We start from the raw sequence: 23281 nt of genomic DNA, 5'->3' as shown, positions 1-23281 counted from the left end.
ATCACTCAATCACATATATCCATCCCTGCTGTTATGGCTGAAATAGATCACTTTGTTACATGGTAAAATTTTAAAATCAATGCAGCGAAGTCTGAGGCCCTCGATGTCTCCCTCCCTAAATCCATATAGGATTCCATCCAGTCCAACTTTCCCTTTGCCTGGCCCTCACAGGGTATCAAATACTTAGGAATTCCTATTCATAGAGACCTCTCCCATCTATGTTATCTTAATTTTGGGCCCTTTATTGAACAATTCCATACAGACCACGGTTGGCAAGTTAGAACTGTAAGATTCACTACGTGAACCACTGGTGTTTTGTGGAAAAGCACATGTACACCGCGTTCCAAATTATTATGCAAAAAGTGTTTAGGAGTGATAAGGGAAGAATTTGTTTGTTTGTCAGTTAAACTCATTGATGGTGATGTGTGTCAGGGCTCTTTATATCACTGTAAGCAATTGCAGACACCTGTGCTAATTAGTTTGGCAGGTGTGTCCAATGAAAGGCAAGACTACTTAAGAAGGCTCTCTCACATTATTAAGCAGCCTACATTTTCTGCCAAAATGGGAAAGAAAAAGGATGTGTCGGCTGCTGAGAAGCAACAAATTGTGGAGTGTTTAGGTCAAGGCATGACTACAATCAACATTGTGCGATGATCAGGATGAAGTGTCTTGGCAATCAAGAAGTATGTAGCTGATTCACAGTACACACGTGTGCGTGCTGATAAGGGCAAATTGAGGACTCTTTCCTACAGGCAATTACGTCAGGTTGAAACAGCAGCGGCAAAAAAGCCTTGTCATAGCAGCAGACAAGTTTTTGAAGCTGCTTGTGCCTCCAACGTCCCCCGAACAACAAGATGCAGGGTCCTTCAGAGGTTTGCAGCTGTGCATATGCCATCCTGTCGACCTCCTCTATCCACTTCACACAAGCAGAAACGGCTCCAGTGGGCCAAACATTACATGAAGACTGATTTCAAAACTGTTTTGTTCACGGATGAGTGCCGTGCAGCGCTCGATGGTCCAGATGAATGGAGTGGAGGATGGCTGGTTGATGGACACCCCACGCAAACACGGCTACAGCGCCAACAAGGAGGAGGTGGAGTAATGTTTTGGGCTGGAATCATGGGGAGAGAGATTGTCGGCCCCTTTAGGATCCCTGAAGGCGCTAAAGATGAACTCCATAATGTATGTGGATTTTCTCAAACAGCACTTCCTGCCATGGTTCAAGAAGAAGAACCGTGTATTTCACAGCAAGATCATTTTTCTGCATGATAATGCACCATCTCATGCTGCACATAAAACATCTGCATCTCTGGCTGATATGGGCATAAAAGGGGACAAACTTATGGTGTGACCCCCATGCTCCCCTGACCTCTACCCCATTCAGAACCTTTGGAGCATCATTAAAAGGAGTGTCTATGATGGCGGGAGGCAGTTCACATCTAAGCAACAGCTCTGGGAGGGTATTCTGTCCTCATGCAAAACAATTGAAGCAGAAACCATCCAAAACCTGACAAATTCAATGGACGAGAGAGTTCAGAAGCTCCTTTCGAACAAGGGGTCCTATGTGAAAATGTAACATCACCTAGAATAAAGTTTTGAGTTGAAAACTGTTTGATTTCAGTTTCTAACAACCTGCTAATGCTTATAATTTCAAAAATGACCATTTTTTTGGTCTTTATTAAAATGAAAAGGTTGATCGAAAAGTTTGGGGGATCTAAGAGTGTGGCAACCCAGTAGTCATGATTACTTCGAATTCTGACAATATGAGGGTCATGCTGCAGGTAGTGCAGCAAGAAGGCACTTATGTGTCTTGCGCATCTCGGAGCCCCAAAATTATTTTCCGGGCTAGATGCAGCTAAAAATTATTTTTAATTTTAAATCTGGTGAAGCTTATTATAGATGGCCTAATAGGATCAGTGCTGCACACTGCTACAAAGCCCAAATTATTTTCCAGTCAAGATACAGATAAACATGATTAGTAATTTGAAAGCTTAAAACGGTTGGTAGGGTGATTTTAACCAATCATCAAGCTTTTACTCTCCCCAGGATGACACAGGGGTAGAAAAGTCGTTTCGGATCCATGATTTGTTCATCTTTATGAACGTGAGTCTGTCTACATTATCAGTGGAGAGCCGCGTGCGCTTATCTGTCAGCACACCACCAGCAGCGCTGAACACACGTTCAGACAGAACGCTGGCTGCGGGGCATGACAAGATCTCCAAGGCGTAAGTGGCTAGCTCCGGCCATTTATCCAGATTGGAAGCCCAAAGAGAGCAAGGGTCCAGTGACACAGTCGTGGCTTCAATGTTTACTTGGAGATACTCCTGTACCATCGTCTCTAGGCGTTGACTATGTGTCAGACTTCTTGTCTCCTGTGGCCTTGCAAAGGATGGGCTAAAAAAGTGGTGAAATGATTCCGCAAAATTGATGTTACCAGCAGATACTGTGGTTCTGTTACGGTTTGAGTGCTGAACACTTGACGGTCCCACGGTTGGCAAGTTGGAACTGTGAGATTCACTACGTGCACCACTGGTATTTTGTGGAAAAGCACATGTAAGATTCTGCAACAGTCTCTGCTGATACTCCTGCATGCGTGCATCCCTTTCTATGGCAGGAATAATTTCTGCAAATTTACTTTTGTACCGGGGATCTAACAGTGTGGCAACCCAGTAGTCAGAATTATTTCTAATTCTCCCAATTCTAGGGTCATGTTGCAGGTAGTGCAGCAAGAAGGCACTCATGTGTGTTGCGCATCCAGGAGCACCAAGTCCCTGTTGTGTTGGTGGCGAGGTAACAATCATGCTTCCTTCCTCTGTCGTCTCCCCCCAACCTCGCACAACAGAAATGTGATCAAGGTCTCCCCCATCTGATGAGTCTTCCATCAGTTCGTCCTCCACTTCTTCCTGGGCTCCTGCACCTTCCTCACTAGTTTGGCTGCTACCATGCGCCCTGGTAAAATCATCTCCCCCACCCTCACATGCCTGCCGCCTTGGTGCTGCCGACCGTCTGGACCTTGCAGATGTTAGCCCTTCCGCATACAACTCCTCCTCCTCTACTTCCTCCACCTCCTCTTGTGCCACCACCTGACTCCGAATTCTGTTTAACATGTGCTCCAGCATGTAAATCACCGGAATAGTCATGCTGATAATGGCATCGTCAGCACTAAACATCTTCGTCGCCATTTCAAAACTGTGCAGAAGGGTGCATAGGTCCCTGATCTGAGACCACTCCTCCAGCGTGATTTGCCCCACCTCTGAATCTCGTTGGCCCAGGCTATACGTCAGAACGTATTGCACCAGGGCTTGTCGGTGCTGCCACAGTCGCTGCAACATGTGCAGAGTTGAATTCCACCGGGTAGGCACATCGCATTTTAGCCGGTGAAGTGGCAGGCCCAACGACTTCTGTAGAGATGTAAGTCGCTGAGCTGCGGGATGCGAACGGCGGAAGTGAGCACACAGCGACCGTGCCCTCTGCAGAAGGCCATCTAGTCTGGGATAGTGGGCTAAAAATTGCTGGACAACCAGGTTCAACACGTGAGCCATACAAGGCACGTGTGTGACATTGCCCCGGCGAAGGGCCGCACCCAGGTTTGCAGCATTGTCGCACACGGCCTTCCCTGGTTTCAGGTCCAGTGGAGACAACCATTCATGAAATTGGTTCTCCAGAGCTGACCACAACTCCTCAGCTGTGTGACTCACATTTCCCAGACATTTCAATGTAAAAACCGCCTGATGACGTTGAGCCCTACTGCCAGCATAGTAAGGAGGTGTGCAGGATCCCTTCTGCGCAGTTAGAAAGCTTGTGGCATGACCAGACAGCCTTTGGGTGCAGGTGGAAGACCGAGAGGAGGTTGAGGAGGCAGAAGCAGTGGAGGAAAAATGACATAAAGAGGATTGACGCACAACTCGTGGGGACGGCAAGACTTGGACAGCAGCCCCTTGTCCTGCTGTCACCATAGTTACCCAGTGCCCAGTCAGCGACATGTAACGCCCCTGTCCATGCCTACTCGTCCAAGTGTCTGTGGTGAAATGCACCCTGTCACACACAGAGTTTCTCAAAGAAGCGGTGATGTTGTGTGCGACATGCTGGTGGAGCGCAGGCACACCTTTCTTTGAGAAGTAGTGCCGACTGGGCATCTGGTACTGGGGCACTGCGACGGACATAAGGTCTCGAAAATCCTCTGTGTCCACCAGGCGGAAAGGCAGCATTTCTGTAGCCAAGAGCTTGCAGATGGTGAAATTCAACCTCTTAGCTTTCTCATGGCTAGGAGGAAATGGTCTTTTACTTGTCCACATCTGAGGGACCGAGGGCTGGCTATTGTGCTTAGACGGGGTTGATAAGGGTGTCCCCGGCAAACTGCCGGTCTGTGAGGAAGATGCAGGCGGACATGTTAGGTTGCCTTGATCCAAAGGTGGTGCTATCGATGTCGGACAGCGCTCAAGACCAGCTGGTGTTACCACCTCCAAAGAAAATGATGACCTGCCAATCACGCTGGCTGTTGCGGGTAAAGAGGTGGCAGGTCTGCGCCCCAAAACAGGTGTGACTGCTGTCCCCCCAGTCACAGAGGATGAAGAGGCCGCGGATGCACAAGATATGGCAGACGGTGGTTGGCCCGGCCAGCTAGACCGCATTGTAGCACACTGAGCTTCCCACTGCAACTTATGCTTCATGTCCATGTGCCGGTTCATGCATGAAGTACTCAAACTATGTATTTTTTGGCCTCTACTTAGCTTTTGCTGACAAATGTTACAGATAACACGAGTTGGGTCATCTTTATCGATCTGAAAAAATGCCCAGGCTATGCAAGGCTTAGCACCCATGCGACCTGAAGAGCCACCACGACTTGTGGTGAGAGGCAGAGTTGTGTTTGAGGATGCAGTTGTTGACGTGCTTCCAGTACTACGTCTCTGTCCAGGAAGGCGCAACCTGACCTCGTCGTCACTAGCATCTTCCTCCACCTCCTCTGCTGACCTCATCTCTTGGCTGACTGTGGGTTGACAGTAAGTGGGATCTCCGACCTCATCATCATCACCCTGTGCGTTATCACACCCGTCGTCCTCAGAGCCAACCTGTTCCTGCCCTGACAAAAAACTAAAGTTGTCGCTCCAATCAGGTATTTGAGTCTTATCATCGTCTTCCTCATTGTCTCCACCAACAGGAGTTACAGTTTGGGAATGAGGGTCTACATTATGGTCAGAACCTTCTGCGTCTGGTCCTGGATCCGACTCATAAAGATTCTGGGCATCAGTGCAGATCATTTCCTCGTCTGGATTCACAGAAGCGCTGGAGTCGACCTCTGATTCCCAGGCTATAGTATGAGTAAACAGCTCTGCAGACTCAACCATCTGTTCTACCTCATACTCAGACGGGCAGCTGGAGATTTGGGAGCTGTGAGGAAGCAAGTGCGATTTGGGTGACACCTTTGAGGACTGGAGTATTTGTGATGTTGAAGTTGATGTGGAGGAGAGCCCACTTAAAGGAGCACTTGATATCCGTTGAAGCACCTGCTGTTTTTGTGCCTCATCTGGAATTTGTAGCGATTGGCGTGGCCGTAAGAAAGGGATCTTATCACATTGTCCGCTAAAAGAAGTAGACATTTTAGTTTGGCTGGAAGATGGTCTTTCTTCTGCACCTACCCCACGGACACAACCTTTTTTCCCCTTCCCAACACGCCTATTCCCCTTTCCACCAGCAGCAGGCCTTTTTCCACTCATTTTGGTGGTTAACTAATTCACAACTCTGGAGTTGTTTGCACAAAAAAACAATGGATGGTAACCGAGCAGAGCTGAGTGGCCAAACTGTGGTATTAGGCCAAAACTATTGGCTGGGTTAGATGCAGAAAAAAATTATTTTTAATTTGCAACCTGATGGAGGTCAGTATAGATGGACTAATAGACCAAGTCCCACACACCGCTAGAAGCCCAAATATTTTTTCAGAGCTAGATGCAGAAAATTTTTTTATTCAATTTGCAACCTGATGGAGGTCAGTATAGATGGACTAATAGACCAAGTCCCATACACTGCTAGAAGCCCAAATATTTTTTCAGAGCTAGATGCAGAAAAAAATTATTTTTAATTTGCAACCTGATGGAGGTCAGTATAGATGGACTAATAGACCAAGTCCCACACACCGCTAGAAGCCCAAATATTTTTTCAGAGCTAGATGCAGAAAAAAATTATTTTTAATTTGCAACCTGATGGAGGTCAGTATAGATGGACTAATAGACCAAGTCCCACACACCGCTAGAAGCCCAAATATTTTTTCAGAGCTAGATGCAGAAATTTTTTTTATTCAATTTGCAACCTGATGGAGGTCAGTATAGATGGACTAATAGACCAAGTCCCACACACTGCTAGAAGCCCAAATATTTTTTCAGAGCTAGATGCAGAAAAAAATTATTTTTAATTTGCAACCTGATGGAGGTCAGTATAGATGGACTAATAGACCAAGTCCCACACACTGCTAGAAGCCCAAATATTTTTTCAGAGCTAGATGCAGAAAAAAATTATTTTTAATTTGCAACCTGATGGAGGTCAGTATAGATGGACTAATAGAACAAGTCCCACACGCTGCTAGAAGCCCAAATATTTTTTCAGAGATAAATGAAGAAAAAAATTATTTTTAATTTGCAACCTGATGGAGGTCAGTATAGATGGACTAATAGACCAAGTCCCACACACTGCTAGAAGCCCAAATATTTTTTCAGAGCTAGATGCAGAAAAAAATTATTTTTAATTTGCAACCTGATGGAGGTCAGTATAGATGGACTAATAGACCAAGTCCCACACACTGCTAGAAGCCCAAATATTTTTTCAGAGCTAGATGCAGAAAAAAATTATATTCAGTTTGCAACCTGATGGAGGTCAGTATAGATGGACTAATAGAATGATGCTATGCCCAAAAGATTTTACTTCACTAGGTGCAGTAAAAAAATTGGTATTCTATACACAGGTGGTATATCTTGCAACACAGATAGGCTACTCCACTGACTAACACACTCTGCAATAGGCCAAAAAGGATTAGCTTTGCTAGATTCAGCCAAATGCTGTGAAAAAAACTTGCACAGCACTGGCACAGACCTGCCTGGCAAAAACTGATAGGAACTGATGTAACCTAGTCCTGAAAAGGACTCCAATTACAATTAGTCTTTACTCCCACAATCTATCTATTTAAGAGCACAGACCTGCCTGATAAAAGTCGTAGGAAATGCTGTAACCTAGTCCTTAAAAGGACTGCAATCACAACTATTCCCTACTCCCAAGCTATCTGTATATTTGTGCGAAAATTGGCTTGAAACTAACAAGGTATAGCGCACACAGCAACAGCGGTGCCGTCTAACACGCAGCTGCAGCAGTGAGAAAATGGTGGCGACGGGGAAAATGGCTTGGTCTTATAGGGCAAGGACATGTGACATACACTGCCAATCACACATGCCCTTGCTTGTGTGAAAAAAAGCACTTCGCTCCGTGTGTGCGCTGCTGATAGGCTGACAGATTGCACCTCCCCACTGCAAATGCGGGAAAGAGAAAAAAAAATGGAGATCTTCATTGTTCCTGCAGAGATCCATCCCCTGCCCCTCCCCCCGCCCCGCTGTACACTCAAACTGCGTATTAACATTAATTTTCATCATTACTGAGAAAAAATCCAGTTATGATTTTGGTGCACGAACAGTTATCGAACATAACCTCGAACAGCCGAATTTTTCTCAAATTGTTCGTGTTCGCCGACCGGCTCGAACACCGCCCAAAACAGCTCGAATTTGAGATTGGCGAACAGTTCGAGTAGAACAACGCTCATCTCTAACTGCGACCTCCACCATTCTTCCAAGGGGCATTTAAACCTTCTTGTTAAGCTACTGCGACCTCCACGTCTCTTCCAAGGGGCATTAAAACGGTCTTGTTAAGCAACTGAGACCTCCACCACTTTTCCAAGGTGCATATAAACCGTCTTGTTAAGCTACTGCGACCTCCACATCTCATCCAAGGGGCATTTGAACCGTCTTGTTAAGCTACTGCGACCTCCACGTCTCTTCCAAGGGGCATTAAAACCATCTTGTTAAGCTACTACGACCTCCACGTCTCTTCCAAGGGGCATTTAAACCATCTTGTTAAGCAACTGAGACCTCCACCACATTCCCAAGGGGCAATAAAACCATCTTGTTAAGCTACTGCGACCTCCACGTCTCTTCCAAGGGGCATTTAAACCGTCTTGTTAAGCTAATGCAACCTCCACGTCTCTTCCAAGGGGCATTTAAACTGTCTTGTTAAGCTACTGCGACCTCCACCATTCTTCCAAGGCTATTTAAACCATCTTGTTAAGCTACTGCGACCTCTACGTCTCTTCCAAGGGGCATTAAAACCGTCTTGTTAAGCTACTGCGACCTCCACGTCTCTTCCAAGGGGCATTTAAACTGTCTTGTTAAGCAACTGAGACCTCCAACACCTTCCCAAGGGGCATTAAAACCATCTTGTTAAGCTACTGCAACCACCACGTCTCTTCCAAGGGGCATATAAGCCGTCTTGTTAAGCTACTGCAACCTCCATGTCTCTTCCAAGGGGCATTTAAACTGTCTTGTTAAGCTACTGCGACCTCCACCATTCTTCCAAGGGGTATTTAAACCATCTTGTTAAGCTACTGCTACCTCCACGTCTCTTCCAAGGGGCATTAAAACCGTCTTGTTAAGCAACTGAGACCTCCACCACCTTCCCAAGGGGCATTAAAACCGTCTTGTTAAGCTACTGCGACCTCCACGTCTCTTCCAAGGGGCATTTAAACCGTCTTGTTAAGTTACTGCGACCTCCACGTCTCTTCCAAGGGGCATTTAAACTGTCTTGTTAAGCTACTGCGACCTCCACCATTCTTCCAAGGGGTATTTAAACTATCTTGTTAAGCTACTGCGACCTCCACGTCTCTTCCAAGGGGCATTAAAACCGTCTTGTTAAGCTACTGCGACCTCCACGTCTCTTCCACGGGGCATTTAAACCTTCTTGTTAAGCAACCGAGACCTCCACCACTTTTCCAAGGGGCATTAAAACCGTCTTGTTATGCTACTGCGACCTCCACGTCTCTTCCAAGGGGCATATAAACCGTCTTGTTAAGCTACTGCAACCTCCACGTCTCTTCCAAGGGGCATTTAAACCATCTTTTTAAGCTACTGCGACCTCCACCATTCTTCCAAGGGGCATTTAAACCGTCTTGTTAAGCTACTGCGACCTCCACGTCTCTTCCAAGGGGCATTAAAACCGTCTTGTTAAGCAACTGAGACCTCCACCACCTTCCCAAGGGGCATTAAAACCGTCTTGTTAAGCTACTGCGACCTCCACGTCTCTTCCAAGGGGCATTTAAACCGTCTTGTTAAGTTACTGCGACCTCCACGTCTCTTCCAAAGGGCATTTAAACTGTCTTGTTAAGCTACTGCGACCTCCACCATTCTTCCAAGGGGTATTTAAACTATCTTGTTAAGCTACTGCGACCTCCACGTCTCTTCCAAGGGGCATTAAAACCGTCTTGTTAAGCTACTGCGACCTCCACGTCTCTTCCACGGGGCATTTAAACCGTCTTGTTAAGCTACTGCAACCTCCATGTCTCTTCCAAGGGGCATTTAAACCTTCTTGTTAAGCTACTGCAATCTCCACCATTCTTCCAAGGGGTATTTAAACCATCTTGTTAAGCTACTGCGACCTCCACGTCTCTTCCAAGCGGCATTTAAACCGTCTTGTTAAGCTACTGCGACCTCCACCATTCTTCCAAGGGGCATTTAAACCGTCTTGTTAAGCTACTGCGACCTCCACGTCTCTTCCAAGGGGCATTAAAACCGTCTTGTTAAGCAACTGCGACCTCCACGTCTCTACCACGGGGCATATAAACCGTATTGTTAAGCTACTGCAACCTCCACGTCTCTTCCAAGGGGCATTTAAACCATCTTTTTAAGCTACTGCGACCTCCACCGTTCATCCAAGGGGCATTTAAACCGTCTTGTTAAGCTACTGCGACCTCCAAGTCTCTTCCAAGGGGCATTTAAACCGTCTTTTTAAGCTACTGCGACCTCCACGTCTCTTCCAAGGGGCATTTAAATCGTCTTGTTAAGCTACTGCGACATCCACGTCTCTTCCAAGGGGCATTTAAACCGTCTTTTTAAGTTACTGCGACCTCCACGTCTCTCCCAAGGGGCATTAAAACCGTCTTGTTAAGCAACTGAGACCTCCACCACCTTCCCAAGGGGCATTAAAACCGTATTGTTAAGCTACTGCGACCTCCACGTCTCTTCCAAGGGGCTTTTAAACCGTCTTGTTAAGCTACTGTGACCTCCATGTCTCTTTCAAGGGGCATTTAAACCTTCTTGTTAAGCTACTGCGATCTCCACCATTCTTCCAAGGGGTATTTAAACCATCTTGTTAAGCTACTGCGACCTCCACGTCTCTTCCAAGGGGCATCTAAACCATCTTGTTAAGCTGCTGCGACCTCCACCATTCTTCCAAGGGGCATTTAAACTGTCTTGTTAAGCTACTGCAACCTCCACGTCTCTTCCAAGGGCCATTTAAACCGTCTTGTTAAGCTACTGCATCCTCTCCGTCTCTTCCAAGGGGCATTTAAACCGTCTTGTTAAGCTACTGCGACCTCCACCATTCTTCCAAGGGGAATTTAAACCGTCTTGCTAAGCTACTGCGACCTCCACGTCTCTTCCAAGGGCATTAAAACCGTCTTGTTAAGCTACTGAGACCTCCACCACCACTCCACCACCAGGGGCATTGATATTGTCTTTTTATATCACTGCGAACTCCACCACTCTTCCAACGGGCATTGCATTTCCTCCTAATTTTAGTCAGCTTTTGCTTTTCAATGCATAGGCGAACACTAAGGGAGACCCACTCCCCAATAATGGGTAAAAGGTTTTTAGTATGCTGTAATCCACGTCTGTTTCAAGGAGCATTGCAGTTCCTCATAATTTTTGGAAAGCCTTCCATTCACTGCTTAGGCCAACAGTGCACAGGAGACCCAGTTGCTATAAATGGAAAAAACGGTTTAGTTAAGGCCCTCTGACCACCATGTCACTTCCAAGGGGCATTGGAGTGCCTCGAAATTTTTGATAGGCATTGCACTCACTGCGTGCCCTATAACTGTGTAGCCGAACCTCTCCTTTTGGTACAGAAACATATCCTACTAGACATGTGTGGTTGACTGGCCTGATATTGATGTGAATGGTCCCTGTTCCTCCTTCTCTTTCTCCTTTGCCACCACCTCATCCATCATTCATTACCTGAAGCTTTGTTTTAACGGGAGTCATAGCACTGGGATAGTAGCAGGAAAACAATCCTCGGAGGAGGTAGGATATGCGCTAAAATGCTTACCACCTCAGGCCTAGTCGCTACTATATACATGCGCTTGCTTTCCAAGAAAACAAAGCAGATGCTAACTTCTATCCACCTCAGGCCTAGCCGCTACTACATACATGCGCTTGCATTCCAAGAAAACAAAGCAGATGCTAACTTCTATCATCATCATCATGCTCCTCACCTTGGCACTCTCAACTACCCTGATGGAGAAGCCAGAGCCCACCGGAGGAGTCTGGTTCTCTGGTGGGCTCGTCCAATGCTGCCCTAAAGCAGGCCGGGCTAAGAAAAGTGTGTGGGGGGATGTTCCAAGGAGAAATAGAGACGGCTGGGGACCGTGTGTGGACACCCGGCCGCCGGGCGGCTTGGGACTGAGTATGGATGCCTCGCTGCCGAAGCAGCCTTGAGGTAGTGGCCAGCTTCGGCCTCCTCTAAACTAAAAGGCCCCATTTCAAGTACAAGCAAGCTAGCAGTATGGTAATGCAGCCTGAGGGTGGGTGGGTGGCAGGTTGCACACTTACGCTTGCATTGCAAGGAATTGGGGAGGTACAATTGAACACTGCCCTGGGACAAGGACTTGCACAGGGATAGTTGCAAGTCTGCATCTTGTGATGCGGCAAGGATCACTTCTGATGGGCACACTTTTAGGCAGTGACCTGGGTGTCAGAGATGCTTCCAGGGGTCTTCCCCATGCTGTTCCCATGTCTTTTCAGCACTGTATGCATGTGTCACACAGCACATGGCCAGATAAGATTGTAAAATGTTAAAATGACGTGCATTTGTCACGGATGAAAGCAATACAAAAGTGCAAAAACGCATAAAAAATGCTACTTGTGAACATAGCCCAAGGTGTGGAGGAGTATTTTTGCTTTTGGTTATTTATTTTATCTTATACACAAGTCTTTACCCTGGAAAGGAAGTTCCTTAACATATTTCACAGGAAAACCGTTTCAGTTTCGTTTTTGAACTTTTTATTGTGAGCCCGTAAAAGTGGCTTAATACCTCTGACCACGTTGTTGACAGCAGTGACCTGGGGGTCAGAAATGCTCCCTGGGGCGATGCCCATGCAGTCCCCATGTCTTTTGAGCACTGTCACTATCGTTTTGGGCACTTTTTAGGCTTTCTACAGACTGACGGGGGTGCCGCCGCAAAAATGCTCGGGTCTCCCATAGACTAACATTGGGCTCGTTGCTCGGGTCGAGCACCCGAGTATCACGGCGAGCTCGGCCCGAGCTTCGAGCACCCGAGCATTTTAGTGCTCGCTCAACACTAGTAATATGTTCATGGTACAAGCTTTGCTCTGATAAAATATTTATGGTCTAAGCTTCATTTTCGTTCTGTAATTATGGTATGATTTTGGTTCTGGTGCTTTATAGAAGTTGGACGTTTGATACTCAAACAGTAGGACAGCAGAGGGAGGTGCTTCACAGAATTTTACAACATTGAGCAGTGAAAATGAAATAATGCATTTTTCCTGCAAAAATGTTGGTTTTGCCCCAAATTTGTAATTTTCACCAGGATTACGGGAGAAAATGGACCATACCATTTGTTGTGCAATTTCTCCTGAGCATGCTAACACGCCAAATGTTGTGGAACACTACTGTTTGGGTGCACGGCAGGATTCGAAAGGGAGGGAGCACCATTTGACTTTGAGTGCAAAATTGGCTGTAATAGATAGTGAACGCCATGTCATGTTTGCAGAGCCCCTGATGTACTTAAGGCTATGTGCCCACGATGCAGATTTTTTCCTGAGCGTTTCTGCCTCTCCCTGGTAGAAAAAAACGCATGCAGATTGTACATGCGTTTTCCTGCCAGGGACATGCGGAAGTGAAGCGTTCTTCACTTGAATTTCCGCATGCGGGTTGACAAGCGTTTTCCAAGCGATTTTAGCTTCACTTGGAAAGTGCTTGTCAACTTGGTCACACTATATAAATCCATGCAAACAGCATGGATTTATATACTGTGACTGAAAAGGATGGTTAAAAATAAATATATACTTACCTTCTGATGGCCCCCAGTGTCTTGATTCCCTCCGTTCTCCCTTGTAGGCAGCAGTACACTGAAGGACTTGCCGACGTCAGCGTCGCGTGACCCGTCACATGACTATGACGTCAGCGCAGGTCCTTCAGTCCATCACAAGCTTCCGGCAAGTGAAGACAAGGAGAGCGGGGGCCGCCAGAGGGTAAATATAATCTTTATTTTTTATTTATTTATTTTTTTTTTTCACAGTTTTCTATGGTACCCAGGTCCGGAGGAGAGTCTCCTCTCCTCTAGACCTGGGTACCATCCACACATTAGAACGCGTGTATTCCGCAAGTCCTTATCTAGTGAAGCGGAATGCACGCGTTCTAATGCAAGTCAATGGCGGCGAAAACGCAGCACTTCCGCAAAATAATTGGTAGTGCTGCGTTTTTTTCCGCAATGATAATCCGCAGCGGAAATTTCCGCAGCGTGTGCACAGCACATGTGGGGAACATGGCAGGCCTTCTACCATGCGGTTTTTAAGCATTTCTGCAGCGTTTTTGCCGCTTTGGAAATGCTTAAAAAACGCATCGTGGGCACACAGCCTAAACAATGGAAAAACCCCACAAGTGATCCCATTTTGAAAACTACATCTCTCAAGGAACTTATCTATAGATGTGGTGAGCACCTTGAACCAACAGGTGCTTCACAGAATTTTATAACGTTGAGCCGTGAAAGTGAAAAAATACATCTTTCCCACAAAAATGTTGATTTTGTCCAAAATAGTTTGGGCAAAATCAATTTTCAATGCCCACCACTAACATTGATAATCCATACGATCGCCATACTAAATGCAATGACAGCCCAGACCTAACAAAAAGGTATTAGCTGCAAAGGTATGAGAACACAGGTCGAATAATGATATTGCCATGCAGATATAGCATTAGGATGAAACCCATCCACTTTACTGAAAGTACGACACCTAGGAGAAAATGAACTTTATTTCTCCCAGGAACTGCTGGCCTTTCAGTCATGCGGTCATGGCTGCAGTCACAGCACTGAAAGCAACAATAGTAAGCATGCTTCAGCACTGAGAGAGGCAGTTGTAAGCACAAGGGGCTTTCAGCACATGATGACTGTTCAAACCAAGTACAGGCTCTCTGTGCTTTATGGCGGCCAATCATTTATATACACCTTCCCGCCTGCTTATTTTCCCATTTATCTCCTCCCTACTCTGGCTCTATGAAGCCAAAGCTATCAATCAAATAAGGGGGTGGGGTGAGGTGGAGTTAGAGAGTCAGCAAGCAGGTGGGAAGGTGTATTTAAATGATTGGCTCCACCGTGAAAGCACCGAGCGGCAGGACTTAATTTGAACAGTCATTCTGTGCTGACAGAGTCCCTTTAAAGCTTGCTTTGCACTGCATCAGTGCTGAGCCGGGTGTGCTTACAGCTATCGCTAACTATATACTGAGCGGTAACTCTTGCCACGCAGGCACGTCTGTATGACAGAAAGCTGTCAGCTTCCAGGAGGAATAAAGTTTATTTTCTCCCGAGTACCGCACTATCAGTATGGCAGCCAGGCACCCTCATAACGCTAGTAACCGTATAGATTAACCATATAATTGCGGCTAAAAAGTGGTACCTTTCAAAGAGAAAATATGATAATGATAAAATAGTGGCGTGAAAAAAAAATGACTATGATCAAAGTTAAATAGAAAATTAAGGACATTAACATATAACAATATAAAATAAACAACCACAAAATTAGTACAGATAATGCTGAGCACAGTGCTGACAAATTTCTATATTCAAATTAATTTGTGCTAAAATATAATAACCCAATTATGAGAATCAATGTGAAAAAGAGGAATTTATGAGCTGTGATGAAACAATAATAAAAAAAAATTCTCTGCCCTTTGTAACGCATAATGCATAAGCTGTGTTTTTTTCCGCAATGCCATTGGCTCCAAAAGCTCCTTTCAGCAAGATTCGTGATGGTATTATTCTGCATAATTTTCACTTGCCAATAAAATAATTGAGATCTAAAACTTTTCAGAAATGACTTTACTTTTGTTTTTCATTTCGGTTTTATATAAAGTCCTCTAATGTGAGACACTATAGTAAGACCTGAAATTAATATATCAATTATCATTTTCCTTGACAATATTTAAAAAGAAATTATATTGGAAACCCTGACCTCTTGTTTTTTTTCCCCACATTAGGTCTTTAATGATCCAGTACATGGACATATTGAATTGCCTGCCTTGGTAGTCTACTTTATAGACACTCCTCAGTTTCAGCGTCTGCGATATATTAAACAGCTTGGTGGCCAATATTATGTTTATCCAGGAGCTTCCCACAACAGATTTGAGCACTCAATTGGGTATGTAAAATATATTTTTAAGAAACTAAAATATTTATTAGATTTATAGTAGAATAAAGTACATCAACTTTTAAATGGTGTATTAATATCTATTTCCACACAATATTAACACAGAATTATAACATGCAAATTTAAACAAAAAAAGCAACACTATTTTCTTAACTCCCATCCTCCTGCCCATCACGCACAACCCACACCCACATGGCTTCCAGCAATATATTTTTTTCTAAAATACCTGTGCACTTAACTGTCAGCATGTAATTGTCTGTAAGCATTTCTGACATCATGCATAGGTCCTGTCCGAAATTGAGTTGTTTCAGTTAGATCCTCAATGCCCCCTTACTTCATCCCTGTCCAACATACAGTGGCATCCTGCAAACCATTGGATCCCTCATTTTAAGCACACCAGGGCCGAACTGGGGCAAAAAAAGCAGCCCCGCCACATAAAGCCCACATGCTATAACACTCCCCACCCCCAATCAGTAAATTTTGATTTACTAAGTAATGCCCCTCAACATTCTCCTAAAGGAGTTATTTGAAGAGACACATGTGAATGGCAGCAGTGCGTATACCACAGCTCCATTTACATGGTGCTCTTCAGCGCTCCAATTCTCAGGATCATGGGGGTCACAGCAGTAGGATCCCCAACAATTGGAAAGTTGTCCCCTATCCAGAGGAGAGGGTATTACTTGGGATAACCCATGTAAACAGGTTTTTAAGATTTTTATTTGCCCATAGGAAAATAGAAAATAATAAACCAATATTGACCCTCTCGAAGTCCAATGTCGCCTCTCCGACAACAGGAACGGAGGAGAAGTGGTATTGTGCAGCGTATATATACAGGACAGGAGGAGAAGTGGTATTGTGTAGTGTATATATACAGGACAGGAGGAGAAGTGGTACTGTGCAGCGTATATATACAGGACAGGGGAAGTGGTACTGTGCAGGGTATATATACAGGACAGGGGAAGTGGTACTGTGCAGGGTATATATACACGACAGGGGAAGTGGTACTGTGCAGGGTATATATATAGGACAGGGGAAGTGGTACTGTGCAGGGTATATAGTTGAAACCAGAAGTTTACAAACACTATATAAAAAGACACATATGCATGTTTTTCTCAACATCTGACATGAAATCAGAATAAACCTTTCCTGTTTTAGGTCAATTAGGATTACCATCATTTTTAATATTTGCCAAATGCCACAATAATGAAAGTCAAAAGTTTACATACATTTAATTAGTATTTGGTACCATTGCCCTTAAACTGAATGACTTGAGTCAAATGTTTGTGATATCCTTCCACAAGCTTCTCACAATAGTTGGTCAGAATTTAGGCCCATTCGTCCTGATCAAACTGGTGTAACTGATTGTGAAGACCCGGTGTCTTCCGTGGGTGTAGCGCTACTCAGACAACAAAGGGTGCGGGTAAAACAGTGTGGCAATACTTTATTGAACCACAAAGCGGACAATAAGCACGCAGAACAGTCCCAGCAAACATCCAAGATGGTACAACATTACACAGTCTCACCCTTCCTTCTCCGCCCGCCTGGGATAGAACAGCTGCGACTTTGGAGACTTCCAGGGCTGACTACCTCAACCAGTGGCCCACCGCTTCTGGCGGGCCCCCACAGAGAGAAGGTAGCGGCAAGCTTAGGAAGCTAGCAGTCCATCAAGGTACAAGGCCAGGAAACCCAAGTGTCCAACCCTGGCCTCTCCGAGAGTTTCCATGGGGCCAGGTGACTGGTGGGTCCCTCCTGGCAACTCCAAATGTCTCCATGGGTTCTAGGCGACCGGTGGGTCCCTCCTAGCAACCCCAAAACAACATATCCATGGGGCCAGGTGACTTCTTCATCCTCTCCTGATCTCCCCAAAAGTATCCATGGTCTCCCTGATGGTTAAATGGAGCAAATCCGTATCTTTCCAGTCAGGGCCGATACCCTTAGACTGGAATCATGTAGAATAAAAATCTGTGTCTCTTTGGGTAATGCCATGCAATCTGTAATGCACACGCCCGGGCTGAGCGGCGTGTGCGTGTGATTCCACTGGACCGTGCCGGAGAGTGAATGCCTGGAGGGGCGTAACTAGGTATTCACCCGATCCAACCAGGGTCGCACGACGGCATACGACGCCAGTGCACCAAGGAGGAACCGAGCAGAGGGACCAGGTGCTACTCCAGGACAGACCCCGGACACGGCTGTTGACCCACACAGGGGAATACAGGAACAGACTGGTTAGGCTGGCACACAGACTGGTGGGTATAGGCAGGCACGACTGGTATGCAGGCAGGCGGGTATGCAGGCAGGGGGGTACAGGCAAGCACGGCTAGAGTGCAGACAGGGAGGCACTAGCAGGTAGGAACACAGGCGGGATAGGACCCAGTACACACTGGGACTCAGGAACAGAACCACAGATGTGGCGGACAAACACAGCAGAGTGAGGCCGCCCAGAGAGGTGAGCGAGAGCAGGGCAGGACGAGACCGCCTGGAGCGGGGAGCAAGAGTAGAGCAGGACGAGGCCGCCTGGAGCGGGGAGCAAGAGTAGAGCAGGACGAGGCCGCCTGGAGCGGTGAGCAAGAGTAGAGCAGGACGAGGCCGCCTGGAGCGGTGAGCAAGAGTAGAGCAGGACAAGGCCGCCTGGAGCGGTGAGCAAAGGGTCAGAGCTGAGAGAGACTGCCGGAGCAGTGAGCAAGGAGTCAGAGCAGAGCGAGACTGCCGGGGCAGTGAGCAAAGGAGTCAGAGCAGAGCGAGACTGCCGGAGCAGTGAGCAAAGGAGTCAGAGCAGAGCGAGACTGCCGGAGCAGTGAGCAAAGGAGTCAGAGCAGAGCGAGACTGCCGGAGCAGTGAGCAAAGGCAGAGCAGGCTAGAACCGCCGGAGCGGTGAGCAAAGGCAGAGCAGGCTAGAACCGCCGGAGCGGTGAGCAAAGGCAGAGCAGGCTAGAACCGCCGGAGCGGTGAGCAAAGGCAGAGCAGGCTAGAACCGCCGGAGCGGTGAGCAAGGCAGAGCAGGCTAGAACCGCCGGAGCGGTGAGCAAGGCAGAGCAGGGGGGACAGGGCTCCGTTCACACGGAACAGACAGGAAGGGAAAGGCAGAACCAGATACCCACAGGGTACTTGCAGTGAAGTAGCGAGTGGACCACTAACTCACAAACGGGAGTACAGTGACAACGAGCAGGAGTTAGGTACGAGTTCAGACTCTGCAGAAAAAGGAAAGGTACTGACATAGAGAAACACGGGAAACAGGCTAGAAGAGTATACAGACAAGAACAGACACAGTAGCAAGATAAAGGAGCGGGTCTAGGTAGCAGCCCCTAGAAGGCGGGAGGAACAGGCTAGGAGCGTGTTCAGACAAGACAGACAAGATACAGGAGCGGGTCTAGGTAATCGGCCCCTAGAAGGCGGGAGGAACAGGCTAGGAGCGTGTTCAGACAGGCCTGGAAATACAGCCTCCAGGATAGGCAGACAAGAGAACACAGAAGGGACCTGGCACATTCAGAGTGCAAGAGCACACTAAATGAAACACAATGCTCAGGCAGGGATTGATTGGAGCAGCTGGGTTAAATACCAGGTGACAGACAGCAATAGGCTGAGGACACACAAGGGGTGTGCCTGCAGCAGGTACAAAAAGCAGGAAGTGATCGGGCGCCGCCCTTAAGCAGCAGAAACAGACACAAACAGACAGCATGGAGGGAAGCCAGAGAGACACTCTGGACTGGAGATCAAGTGCGCGCTCTTGCACAGTGGGAGATGGACCACTATGCAAAGACGCCGCCAGGTATGTTACACAATCCATTTGCTGTCCTGAAGGATGTCTCTCATTCTCCTTCTAAAGTCTTTCTGGTGTTCCTTGATTCTATGTCCCAAGTCTGTCTGCTACAGAAGCACATGTCCTATCTGCTTCTCTGGGCTCAGCCACCTGAATGGCAGAACTGCTCTCACCCTCCTTCCCCAAAAGCTAAGTGTGCATTAGTGGAGGTATATCTCAGGCCGACCACATCACCTGGGTCTACATATGAGACTCCCTGTGGTGAAGGCTCCACCGGAACTTCTTTTAACACTTACACAATGGGCCTGGACGATTTTTGAACAATGGTTAGAGGCTCCTGAGATACTAATGAGATTAGTGGAATGCTGGACACTTTACAAGTTAAATTAGTGTACATAAACTGACAAGCAAGCAGAACATTAATAAAACACAGCCAGCAATCTGTAATAAAACACAATAATGTATTTCTCTTGGATTAACAAATCTAATTGTCTTGGTTATTACGATTTTAAGCTGTATTGTCACACTGATTCAGGTTTGTAGGTTGCCTTGCTCACACCTGCCTTTTCAGCTTTGCCCATAAATTTTCAATAGGATTGAGATCAGGGCTGTGTGATAGCCACACCAAAACATTGACTTTGTTATCCTTAAGCCACTTTGTTACCATTTTGGCAGTATGCTTCGGGTCATTGTTCATTTGGAAGACCCATTTCGGCCCAAGCTTTAACTTCCTGGCTGATGTCTTGATATGTTGCTTCAGTATTGCCACATAATCTTCTTTTCTCATGATGCCATCTATTTTGTGAAGTGCACCAGCACCTCCTGTAGCAAAACAACCCCACAACATGCCGCCACCCCCGTGTTTCACAGTTGGGATGGTGTTCTTAGGCTTCCAAGCTTCTCTCTTTTTCCTCCAAACGTAACAAAGGTCATTATGCCCAAAAAGTTCAATTTTAGTTTAATCAGACCACAGGACATGTCTTCTAAAATTAAGGCATTTGCTCCTGTGTGCATTTGCAAACATTAATCTGGCTTTTTTATGCTTGTTTTGGAGTAATGTTTCTTTCCTGGCAGAGTGGCCTTTCAACCCATGTTGATACAGTACTCGTTTCACTGTAGTTATTGACTTACTAGCTTCAGCCATCATTTTCACAAGGTCTTTTGCTTTTGTCCTTGGGTTGATATGCATGTGTCAGACCCAAGGGCATTCATCTCTAGGACACAGAACCCGTCTCCTTCCTGAGCGGTATGATGGCTGGACATTCCCATCTTGTTTGTACTTGCGTATAATTGTTTGTACAGATGAATGAGGCACCTTCAGGTATCTTGAAATTGTACCCAAGGATGAGCGAGACTTGTGCAAGACCACTATTCTCTTGCTGATATCTTGGCTGATTTCTTTAGACTTTCCCATGATGCTACACAAAGAAGCAGTGTGTTTCAGGTGTGCGTTAAAATACATCCACAGGTGTGTCTCTAATTAACTTAGAAGTTGCCAAAAAAACAGATCAGAAGCTTCCAAACACATGACATCATCATATGGACAGTCAGAATTGTTTAAAGGCATAGTAATCTTAGTGTATGTAAACTTTTGACTTTGCAGTAAGTAATAAAACTGCTGTAAACATTCTCTCTCTCTCATTCTGGCATTTGTCAAATATTAAAAATTATGGTAATCCTAATTGACCTAAAATGGGAAAGGTTTATTCTGATTTCATGTCAGATATTGAGAAAACATGAGTATATACAGGACAGGAGAAATGGTACTGTGCAGTGTATATATACACAGTATAATACAGATAATGAGAATTACACCCAGCATACAGGACAGGAGAGATATTTACAACTCCACAATATATGCTATAATCAATTATATACTATGCTAAATAATACAGTGTGGAGCAGTGTATATAGTATATATATAGTATATACTGTAGAGATGTGCCAGTGTATAAAGTGAGGATTCCACACTATATATATGCACAGCACCATATTATACACTATATTATGCTGTATAAATCACATAGGATACAGCAACAATATGGCATATACATGATAGGAGGCTAAGTGCGGCATACAGTACAGACCAAAAGTTTGGACACACCTTCTCATTTAAAGATTTTTCTGTATTTTCGTGACTTTGAAAATTGTACATTCACACTGAAGGCTTCAAAACTATGAATTAACACATGTGGAATTATATACTTATCAAAAAAGTGTGAAACAACTGAAAATATGTCTTATATTCTAGGTTCTTCAAAGTAGCCACCTTTTGCTTTGATGACTGCTTTGCACACTCTTGGCATTCTCTTGATGAGCTTCAAGAGGTAGTCACCGGAAATGGTCTTCCAACAATCTTGAAGGAGTTCCCAGAGATGCTTAGCGCTTGTTGGCCCTTTTGCCTTCACTCTGCGGTTCAGCTCACCCCAAACCATCTCGATTGGGTTCAGGTCTGGTGACTGTGGAGGCCAGGTCATCTGGCGTAGCACCCCATCACTCTCCTTCTTGGTCAAATAGCCCTTACACAGCCTGGAGGTGTGTTTGGGGTCATTGTCCTGTTGAAAAATTAATGATCGTCCAACTAAACGCAAACCGGATGCTGTGGTAGCCATGCTGGTTCAGTAAGCCTTCAATTTTGAATAAATCCCCAACAGTGTCACCAGCAAAGCACCCCCATACCATCACACCTCCTCCTCCATGCTTCACGGTGGGAACCAGGCATGTAGAGTCCATCCGTTCACCTTTTCTGCGTCACACAAAGACACGGTGGTTGGAACCAAAGATCTCAAATTTGGACTCATCAGACCAAAGCACAGATTTCCACTGGTCTAATGTCCATTCCTTGTATTCTTTAGCCCAAACAAGTCTCTTCTGCTTGTTGCCTGTCCTTAGCAGTGGTTTCCTAGCAGCTATTTTACCATGAAGGCCTGCTGCACAAAGTCTCCTCTTAGCAGTTGTTATATAGATGTGTCTGCTGCTAGAACTCTGTGTGGCATTGACCTGGTCTCTAATCTAAGCTGCTGTTAACCTGCAATTTCTGAGGCTGGTGACTCAGATAAACTTATCCTCAGAAGCAGAGGTGACTCTTGGTCTTCCTTTCCTGTGGTGGTCCTCATGTGAGCCAGTTTCTTTGTAGTGCTTGATGGTTTTTGCAACTGCACTTGGGGACACATTCAAAATTTGCCCAATTTTTCAGACTGACTGACCTTCATTTCTTAATGTAATGATGGTCACTCGTTTTTCTTTACTTAGCTACTTTTTTCTTGCCATAATACAAATTCTAACAGTCTACTCAGTAGGACTATCAGCTGTGTATCCACCTGATTTCTGCACAACACAACTGATGGTCCCAACCCCATTTATAAGGCAATAAATCCCACTTATTAAACCTGACAGGGCACACCTGTGAAGTGAAAACCATTTCCGGTGACTACCTCTTGAAACTCATCAAGAGAATGCCAAGAGTGTGCAAAGCAGTCATCAAAGCAAAAGGTGGCTAATTTGAAGAACCTAGAATATAAGACATATTTTCAGCTGTTTCACACTTTTTTGTTAAGCATATAATTCCACATGTGTTAATTCATAGTTTTGATGCCTTCAGTGTGAATGTACAATTTTCAACGTCATGAAAATACAGAAAAATCTTTAAATGAGGATGTCAGGAAAACGACACCCACTTTTGGGTCAGACCTTGCAGCTCTCTGGCGCCCCCTTATCCTGCTGGTCACACACGGTATTGACCAAGGATAAGCACGGGTGCAGCTGCTCTAATTTATGTCGACTATTGCGGCACGTGATGTGACAGGATGTATATATACCACCAGTTCCTTCCAGGAACG

At 45.7% G+C, this 23281-nt stretch overlaps 1 protein-coding gene across 2 annotated transcripts in view; it reads left to right on the top strand.

Moving 5' to 3' along the window:
* LOC141272722 (deoxynucleoside triphosphate triphosphohydrolase SAMHD1-like) overlaps positions 1-23281 on the top strand; it is a 203678-nt gene that overhangs the window by 59116 nt on the left and 121281 nt on the right. Inside the window, exon 3 of one of the 2 annotated variants that reach the window (XM_073683725.1) lies at positions 15516-15676. The exons of the other annotated variant lie outside the window; for it this stretch is intronic. Within the exon in view, the coding sequence (XP_073539826.1) occupies positions 15516-15676 (161 nt within the window). The remainder of the gene's footprint in view (positions 1-15515; positions 15677-23281) is intronic. 2 annotated transcript variants of the gene reach the window in all.

The sequence above is a fragment of the Phyllobates terribilis genome, unplaced genomic scaffold (assembly GCF_046119375.1).
Source record: "Phyllobates terribilis strain yellow unplaced genomic scaffold, ASM4611937v1 Scaffold_5__5_contigs__length_657084704, whole genome shotgun sequence".
Classification (NCBI taxonomy): Eukaryota; Metazoa; Chordata; class Amphibia; order Anura; family Dendrobatidae; genus Phyllobates; species Phyllobates terribilis.
This window is presented reverse-complemented; position numbering and strand designations above follow the sequence as displayed.